This window comes from Bombus terrestris, chromosome 1 (genome assembly GCF_910591885.1).
Source record: "Bombus terrestris chromosome 1, iyBomTerr1.2, whole genome shotgun sequence".
Taxonomy (NCBI): Eukaryota; Metazoa; Arthropoda; class Insecta; order Hymenoptera; family Apidae; genus Bombus; species Bombus terrestris.
In genome coordinates, this window is record NC_063269.1 from 886,700 (window position 1) to 896,221 (window position 9,522).

The window sequence follows — 9,522 nt, forward strand, 5'->3', positions numbered from 1 at the left end:
TTTGATCACGATCGATACGAACAGATACGGATGAGCAACGTGTCGTTGCATCGGTAATTATCATTCGGCTAATGTTGTATGTTTTTCGAATCGTACGCTTTTAGTTAAATCGGGATTTAATTGGAATCCCCTAGCCAAACTCAGAGTCGAATACGCTCTGTACGTAGCGATAAACCGTCTGCGTACACGTTTGTTTATGGAATGCAAATGAAATTGCGAATTACATCGTATGCTAGTTAACCAACGGCACGATAGTATAATCCATCGATCCAACGCCGTGTTTCCAATGAATCCAAGCAAAAGTTTCCATAAACGGTACCATACCGTTCGTAACCCTTATACCTAAATAGACGTTGCTCGTCAACGATCGACGTTTCGAAACAGCTGCTCGCAATATTTTACGTATAATGGAACGGCGCCTCGCACGACGTTTTTCTGAAAATTCAGCGTATAGAAGGTACTAGCGAAATTAAGCGAGAAGCGAAAAAAAAAATCAGCGTATAAGAAAGCGATTTCAATTCGTCGAGATTACAAGTCCTTTGGTCCTTTTTCCGACAGAAATTTCAGTTCTTCCAAATCGACGAACGTAACCCGTCCTAACGCTCCGATTTCTTGTAAACATCGATACGTCGTCGTGATTTCTACGACTCTTTTTTTTCCTTTGATTATAAGCGATAATAAGCGAGACTAGTGATAATAACGGATGGACAGATAGTGGCGGGTGCGATATATGCTGGCCCCTTGCTGTCACCGGGATCATTCGGTTTCACTCGATCGTCTCCGCTCTATCCGAAATATGCGGTTTACCTAAAGTGTTCGTCGCGTCGACTCCAACATCGATAAACGGTGCTCGTTTTCCGCGTCGAAGGATTCGAATTTTCTCGCGGCAGAGAGGGAAAAATAAAGAATCGAGAGAAAGAGAAAGAGGTAAAGGAAGAAGCTCGTCACCGATTACGATTCGATACGGTCGAACGGCCGCTCAATCGTCGAATCGCTGATTTTTCAGTAAATCGTCTCGGTCTGGTGGTGGTACGTGGCGTTCTTCGAGTGCAGATTCACCGATCGACCAGGGGAACGCTAATTCCAAGGAAATGGAAGGCACGGGAATGATTAACGACGCGGCCGTCCGCCAGGAGAGCAGGAAGCTGTGGCAGTACCTCGCTTCTATTTCCGGTATTTCCACGGAAACGGCCAATCCACGTTAACCTTTTCCGTTTTCTTCTTCTTTTGCAATTTCTCGCAGCTTCGTTATGCTCGTCGTAACTCGGAGTTTATCGAGATGCTAGACGTTTCGATGGAACGAGAGCAGGATAGTTGATAAGGCAGACTGACAGTCTCGTCGGAGCGTCGATCTAATTAACGAAGCTAGTTTTTATCTATTTATTATAAAATATAAAATATAAAATAGCAACGTACGCGTTAACTATTCCTTTTGACCGTTTCGAAACTTTCCGTTAAAAAGTTTCGAGATTCTAAAGCTGTGCGCGTTTTTATCGTTCCATTTACCTTCGATTTCTGTTTGCTTCGAACTAACTTACTTTAAAATCGATTGTGTACGCCCGTGGAAAAAATGACGCGATACTGATAAAACGTAGAGTGGAAAAACACACGTTCACGTTGGAACCGATGGACGAGACAACGGAGTTACCGTTCCGCGGAGTCAGCGATTTGCGACTCGAAGATATCCTGAAAATCGTCCGGTCGGAACGGATGCGTTTCTTCGATGTCCGATGCCCGTCGTAAGGTCGATCGATTATTACCGTATTTTATTTTACACGTACGAGTCGCCTCCTTCGTATTCGCGACATATTCGCGATACGAATTTTCTGGCAACTACTCGACGTTATCTGGTCGTGCCTCATCATCCCTCGATGTGACGCAATTTTATAATTGAATTTAAGTGTAATACACGAGTGTCGGTAGAACGTGCAATTATCGGCAGATAACCGCGTAGTTATGTAAACTGTGAGATCGATCGACGAGCGTTAGGTGGGCGAAATAAAGGTTTCAAGTAAAAATCGGGCAGACGGTTTTGAATAATTTTTTGAAAACTTATTTTCTAGCATGCATACTGGTAGTCGGTGTGGGCACGGCTCTGGCATGGACCTCGCCGGTGCTTCCACAGCTGTACGCAGCCGATTCGTGGCTCGTCATCACCAAGGAACAAGGTTCTTGGATCAGCTCTCTACTCGCACTGGGAGCCATCGCTGGTGCTCTGGGTTCGGGATCGATGGCGGACAAAATGGGACGAAAAAAGTCTCTTCTTCTGCTATCCGTTCCGTTCTTGCTCTCCTGGGGTATCATCCTTGTCGCGACCGAAGTAAAGCTTCTTTACATCGCCAGATTTTTGGTCGGTATCGGCGTTGGTGCGGGATGCGTCCTCGGACCGACGTACATCTCCGAAATCTCCGAAGTCTCGACCAGAGGAACGCTGGGCGCGCTATTTCAGCTGTTTCTCACCGTTGGAATTTTTGTCGCGTTTATCCTCGGAAGCGTTCTCAACTACACCATGTTAGCCCTCGTGTGCGCTCTCATCGTCGTTTTCTTCTTGACTACCTTCTATTGGATGCCCGAATCTCCCGTCTGGTTGGTGGTTAGTAACGAGGAATTTCTATCTTTGCAGCTTTTACGACTGACGTTGAGACGTCGATTTTGACCGACGGTCCGTCGATGCTTTTAGAATCAAAACAGAAAGCAAGAAGCCATGTCGGCCATGTCGGTACTCAGAGGAGAGGACTACGATCCCAAACAGGAACTGAACGAGATGCAAAAGGAAGCAGAGGCTAGCGCGGGCAAAAAGCCCAGCCTGTCCGACATGGCGAAAGACCCGGTTAACAAGAAGGCTATGATCGCTTCCTTCGGTATGATGTTCTTTCAGCAGGCTTCCGGTGTAAACGCCGTCATCTTCTACACGGTGATGATCTTCGAGGCATCGGGAAGCTCGATGGCGCCGGAACTGGCCTCCATTCTCGTCGCGTTAGTTCAGGTTTGTTCGCTTTCGCGTATTTCTTCGATCGATCTTCGTATCGTACGACTCTTCGGAAACTGTAAATACGGTTCTCGGGACTTGCAACGAACGGAGAAGAAAGGTTTTCGTCGCGTCAATCCGGTTGTCCGACGAGATCCGATTCCAGTTTCCTGCGAGAGATTGCCGTGATCGCGAATTCCAGCCGCGAATCAACGAAGCGATCCGTTCGCGAGAGACGTCGACGATGTAAACGTTGTTCTATGCGCAGTTGGTAATGTCAGGTGTGGCGGCGTTGATCGTGGATAGAGCAGGAAGGAAGCCGCTGCTCATGATTTCCACCAGCATTATGTCGGTCAGCCTGATCGCGCTTGGATATTACTTCCAACAGAAAGACGACGGAAACGACGTCAGCTCGCTAGGCTGGTTGCCGTTAGCCTCCTTGATCGTCTTCATGGTCGCCTTCTCCATCGGGTAAGTCGATTTCTAATTAGACGAGTTCGATAGGCCTCTCGGTGGAATGTTTAAAGTATCGACGAAAGACTTTTAAACATCGTCGTTGGAGAAGGAGTGGGAGAAATCTCGCAACGAATATCGGTCCGATGAAGTGGATCTGTTATTTTTAGATTGGGCCCGGTACCATGGATGTTGATGGGCGAGCTGTTCGCCGCTGAAACAAAAGCAGTCGCCTCCAGTGTCGCCGTCATGTTAAACTGGTTGTTGGTGTTCATCGTAACAAAGACGTTCCCGATGATGAACAAGGAGTTGGGTACCGACATGACGTTCTGGATCTTCGCCGTGGTGATGGCTTGCGCCACGGCGTTTACGCACGTCTTGGTCCCGGAAACCAAGGGGAAAACCTACCAACAGATCCACGACGAACTTCAAGGTGGCCCTACCGTGGACAAATCGGTTCAACAGATGAAAGCTATCGCCTGAAAGCGATATCGACAATCGTTATCGATCTCAACGTTAAAAAAATATTTCCAACCTTTTCGTACATTCATCCATTCGAAGCGTTCGAATCGTGTTTCCATCGCTTTCAAACGCCGATCGGATCGCGTCGTCGTATCATCGTCGATCTCGTTTATCGATCGCGCACGACCGTGGCCTAAAATCGATTTGTTATTATTTTTTCGACAAAATCACGAACAGGACGGATCCGATCGATTTAATTATTTCGTTTTATCGACCGATCGCGCGCTGCTATTGTAAGAAACGCGACCAAGTGCTCGAGATGCTTTCGCGCGAAACGAACGTGGACGTTGCGGTAGAAAACGCGACCGATCGAATATGCCGTCGGCCAACGCGACGCTGTTTCTCCGTTGTACAACCGTAATTTTTATTCGATCGAATTACCGACGTTCGAAACAGCTCCGACGTCGCCTCTCCCAACCATCGACGCTTTGCCTCTTGCAATTTTTATCACGTCCCTGTATTTATCGCCCGTATGAAAGCGTATCGATTCGTATTCGATCGTTTTTCTCGTAAGAAATTTATTTTCGTTCGGGCAAATCAATCGCGACGATTCGCTGTGACCCCGGCGACAAAGAGCGAGTTTCTCGTTTTTCGGTCGTTCAATTTCGTAATGTCGATCCCGCGGTCGTGCAACGTGCCCACGCCCGACATCATTATCGCGAGTGGACGATTATCTGGATGACGTTCACAATGGAAAGATTCGCCGTTGCATCGCCAGTCGTTCCACGTATCTCGAGCTATCGTCTTTTATTTTACATTTTCCTCGATTTCTCGAGGATATGGATACGGCGACCGCGGGACGAGTGTCTCGTGCCGATAACCACGATAACTGCTGCGAGGCTATCGTCTAGTCCGGTAATCGAACGATCGACGCGTAATTCTTTACAGCGTTTGTTTCTCTCTCTCCCATTCCTCCTTTTTCCTCCTTTACGACACGATTTTCTGACACGATCGTATCAACGAATCGTACACCGCGTCACTCTCATGGCCGTAGAACAGAGGTGTTCGTTATAAAAATCAAACTCGACGTCACGATTCGGTGACTTTTTCGACTTTTTTACCTTCTCGCGTAGAAGAAGATTTATAATATTAAAAATGTAAGAAGATAATCACGCTGCGTACAATAAAGCGAAAATATTAAACTCGTATTCACGTTATTGTAATCCTTTGTAATCGTTGCTTTTCCTCGTATTCGTCGGTCTTCCTTCCGTCGCGGAAAACGGGAAAAGGATAATCGCGAGTTAATCGCCGCCAACCGACGTAATCAAAATAAACAAACGCGAAAATATGCTCGCCAATATTTTTATACAGCGATCGTTAAATCGAGTAATTTTCGGTGTCATTAAAACGCAATCACGGCTAGATGTACGGATAACGACGGTAAAAGAAATTTCAAAACGAGTATGACGTAACTTTATTTCGACGAATCGAACAGCCGCCACTTTTCTTTCGAACCAAGGTTGTTCGTGGTACTCGAGAAAGTTGGATAATGACGTCAGGTACTCGACAATCGTCCCGTTAGTCCGTGCAATTGCCTCCGTGTCTGTGTAAATATTCCAAGCGATCAGAGTCACGACGAAAAGTCGAGAAACGCTGTTCACGCTTCGTGTTCCTCTATCGTAAGATGTAGCTCGCGCTGCCAATTTTACGATTTTTAGCACCTATTCGCACGATTATTTGTTTCACGCGATAAAAACGCGAAACGTATCGAACGTTGCACGATCCACGGTCTACGGATAAGCGTCGAGTCTCGCAAAAGTTACGATTCGCACGGTCACGTAATCGGCGAACGATCGAAATTTTCCAACGAAAACGTAAACGAAGAATGTGGCCGATCGCCGGTTATCGTTATCGGAATTGGCGGTGACAGGTGGTCTACGTCACCGCGTACACCTACTACCGATCGCGCCTAAAAACTAAAACTAGTTTCGGTTTCCTAGAGAAAGCGTATCATCGAGAAATTTTCCGCTCCGCGCTTTACGCGTTGTCAGGCTGTTTCAGCTACGAGGCGTCCCGATGCGCAACCTTAACGATGTTCCTAAATGTTCTCCGCTTCTGTTCCATGCTATTCCACGTACGTATTTATCGTTGGAGCATCGCCGCGACAAAGTACCTTCGATCGATCGATTAAAAAGTCCCTACCGGATTTTGACTCGTTTCGTTGCTGCGTTCTGATTTTGGTATTTTATTCCGATAAATACGAAGCAACGCCGTTATGTACGACGCGTGTCTGACGTAGCACCTTTCGACGAGAATCCTTGAAGAAATCCGGGATAGTTTCGATGGTGTAACGTCAGTCGCGGGAAACGTTGGTTGTCAAAACCAGTCCCGTAACGTCTAGTAGGGTTTTAGAGAGGATTACCGAATCGAAGGAGTCCCCGAGTGACTCAGGTAGCCGGTACCTGGGTTTCCCTTACTTTCGCTTTGCTCTTCTTCGCTTCATTTGCCTTCGTTCTTTTCTCTCCTCTTTGTTCCTTTCAAAGGAATCCCCGAAAAGATCAACCTACCTCAATTGCCATGCGCGGTCACGAGTCTACCTTCGTCCGAGGATCCTTGCCAATGAAGATAGACCAGGCAAGGAAGAAACTTTCCACGCAACGTGACGATTTTCGCACATGCGGATTCGTTAGGATTCGCGGCTTATATACGTAGCGACGATCGAGCTTGCGCGTGTCGAAAAACGAGCAATTGTCGAAACATTCGGCTCGATACCGCGTAGCAGATCATCGTCCTTCTCCGTAACCGCCCGTGTAACCTAATTGTAAGTATGTTTCGCATCGGGCTGGCTTTAGATTACCTTTGGCTTAGCTTTGGACTAACTTTCGATCGAGTTTGTATTAGATTTGAATTCAGGATCGAGCTGCCGCGAAATTTCGTGATGCGAATCGAACGGGTATGCAGAGGTACGAGGTACCTCCGTGGAATTGTACGTGATCGAGTACACGTACTCGAGAAGCATCGAGAGTTTCGCGCGACGAAATTTTCGGGTCAAGCGTTTTGCACGTGTTCGATCGATCGGGGCTTTCGGCGAATTTTTCACAGATTGCTTTGGACCACGGTTTGCGAATGGAATTCTTAATTCGTTGTAGAGGTAATTTCCTTTCCAGGGAATAAGTATTCTCGCTTGCGCGCAAATATTCTCGATTCTAAAGTTTCGAGCTTCTCGAGTAACGCGGCGATCTTTAACTTATTCGCGAAATATTCCATCGAGCCGGATTAATATTACATGGAACGCAAACCGTGATACGTCGTTAAGAAAAGGCCGTACCTCTTTAAAAGGCTTTATTTTTTAAATTAAACGGCTTTTTTCGTCGTCCTCCGGTATCTTCCTTATTACGCTCTTCGTCGAAGCAAAAAGTCACTTAAACGCTCGTCTCGTCCAAGACGAACGCTAATGGAGTAATCTTCGATTCGAACTAAAAAACGGGAATGAAAAAACGCGGTCGCAAGAAAATACGCGTGTATTTTCGAGGTAAATTTCGAGGTATCGCGTTCGTTCGGTTCTGAAACGGTCGAGGGCACCGTTTGCGTTGTAAACGCACGTAGACGCGTAGGTATCCGCCTCGATAAAAGTGGCTACGCGAAGGCAGAAGGAAAAAAGTCAATTTCAACCTTCGCGATTCGCGATATAACGGTTTCTGGTTAAAAAGAGCGGACGCAATTTTTGGATGTTGTTCGTTCGAGTAATTCGAAGATTCTCGTCTCTTTTGGACGAGCAAAGGAGCTTTCTGGATGCAACGAAAGAAAGAATTCGACGAAACTTCTTTGGAGGGGAAGGGAGACGAGATACGTCGATTCCCGCGATAACAGCTACTGCCACTTGCTACTCGCGTAGTTTTATTTTCCTCGTTCGAATCAGCTCGCACTTTGTTACTTCGCAGTTGTTGTTACAATCTTTTCAGCCTCATTTTTTATCGCGATCGAATCGTCGATTTATCGACACTCGACGCCAAAGTACTCGAAGGACTAAAAAAGCAATATCGTATCGATCCGACATTCTTCGCTAGATACGAGGTAACTGTTAATTATCGAAATTCACGTGTTTCCCGCAACGTCGAGCGAACCTTGTCGCTCGTATGGAAGCTTATTACGCTGTATCGTAGTTCGGAGGGCGGCAGGACCGCGGATATTTGCGGCAACGGGAAAGTTGCGTTCGCGAGAAGTTCAACGGAGAAGTTATGCAAATTCTGTCGCAGAAACTTTTCGATCTATCGTCCTATGTCGCTGCCCGCCGTAAACGGCGTGCCAACGGTTACCATCCGACCGTGAAATCCGAGACCTATTAATTTTTCGAAATATTTTTCGAATACGCGGAAACGAAACCAATTTACGAGCCGAGAGTACGCGAAATGTGTTCAATTAGCTCGTCGAGCGTGTTACCGAAAAACGTTTAACGTCGTTTAGCGAGTAAATTATCGTTTCGCTCCGATCGGTGTTAAGCGATTTATAACGTACGGAGCGTTCAACGAAAATCGAGAATAATTATGAAAATGCAAGTTTAGGAAGTTATGGATTGGATAGAAAGTAGGATTAAAATTTTGGAAGAGTCGAAAACTGGATATAGATACTGGCTGTTCGGTGAATATATCGTTTAATATGCAGCAGGATCCACGGAACTTTGTCTACCTGTCCTATTATACTCTCGAGTTCACAGCCTCGTTATAACTTCGCTTAATTCCCTTCTAATTTATTCACCCCTCTGACGGTGCTTTTGTCGTCTCATCGTCGCGCGTTATTTCTTCCTAAAGAACAAATTTTCATGAATATAAAGAGGATAAGGAAGGCGGTATCGAAGCTCGTTGCCGTCGAGTCAGCGTTCACGAAGCCACGTTGTCCGACGTGTCTGCAGCTGGACGCAGCGGTCGGAAAACGCGATCCTCTCGTTCGCCCATCCTATCACGAGAGTCATAGCCTCTATGATTATTCGAAAAAGGCCCGAAGATGGCAGGAGCTTTAATCGTTGGCAACTCTTTCGTTCGGCAACGTTAATCGATGAACCAGACGCTGTCGACGTTAAAGAAACGCAAGAAATCGACTCGAATTTCGACGTTCGACGTTCGACGGATCGACGTATCGTCGAATCTGCGTTTATCGTTTCGCGATCGTGCGAGCTTGTCGGCACTTGGCTGGCCAACGTAATCCTTGGCACGAGTCTCTCGTCGAACGATAGGAAAAATTTCTTAAATCGTTTAGCGGCTGAATATAGCCGATCGATCGTCGTACGAGGGACTCTAGCGACGACTCGAGCAAGGACAAAGAGTAAACGGAGTACGGCAAATCGGCGACGGACGATTCATCGGCGTCGCGTCGCGTCGCTTTTACCATTCGCGTAACTTGGCCGATTACGGGGCAAGGTTCGCGTATCGATCGATGTTCGTAAGCGCCCGCCTTTTCCTACAGTTTTCAACGTTTCTCGATCCGTAGATCGGATTATATAATTGCCACCGAGTTCGATCCTTTTTGTTTCAAGTTCGCGTTATATGGCTATCGAAACGCTGGAACGTATTCCGAAACCTAGCAAAACCTATTCCAAATCTAATATCGTCGAAATTTTAAAGAAACACGTGTTTCAACAAAAT

General features: G+C 46.6%; 1 protein-coding gene across 1 annotated transcript; it reads left to right on the forward strand.

The window, feature by feature from the left end:
* Nucleotides 1-741: 741 nt before the first annotated feature.
* LOC100647285 (facilitated trehalose transporter Tret1) lies at nucleotides 742-5,091 on the forward strand. Its single transcript, XM_003392850.4, has 6 exons — nucleotides 742-927; nucleotides 1,007-1,173; nucleotides 2,064-2,593; nucleotides 2,681-2,986; nucleotides 3,237-3,439; nucleotides 3,592-5,091. The coding sequence occupies exons 2-6, from the start codon at nucleotides 1,092-1,094 to the stop codon at nucleotides 3,902-3,904; spliced, it is 1,434 nt and encodes a 477-aa protein (XP_003392898.1). The 5' UTR covers nucleotides 742-927; nucleotides 1,007-1,091; the 3' UTR covers nucleotides 3,905-5,091.
* Nucleotides 5,092-9,522: the final 4,431 nt, after the last annotated feature.

Bases quoted from the DNA above. Each gene is read 5' to 3' on its own strand.
- LOC100647285 (XM_003392850.4), top strand. From the start codon at position 1,092: ATGGAAGGCACGGGAATGATTAACGACGCGGCCGTCCGCCAGGAGAGC. The intron at 1,174-2,063 runs GTATTTCCACGG...CTTATTTTCTAG, and splicing joins GTACCTCGCTTCTATTTCCG to CATGCATACTGGTAGTCGGT. The intron at 3,440-3,591 runs GTAAGTCGATTT...TGTTATTTTTAG, and splicing joins ATGGTCGCCTTCTCCATCGG to ATTGGGCCCGGTACCATGGA.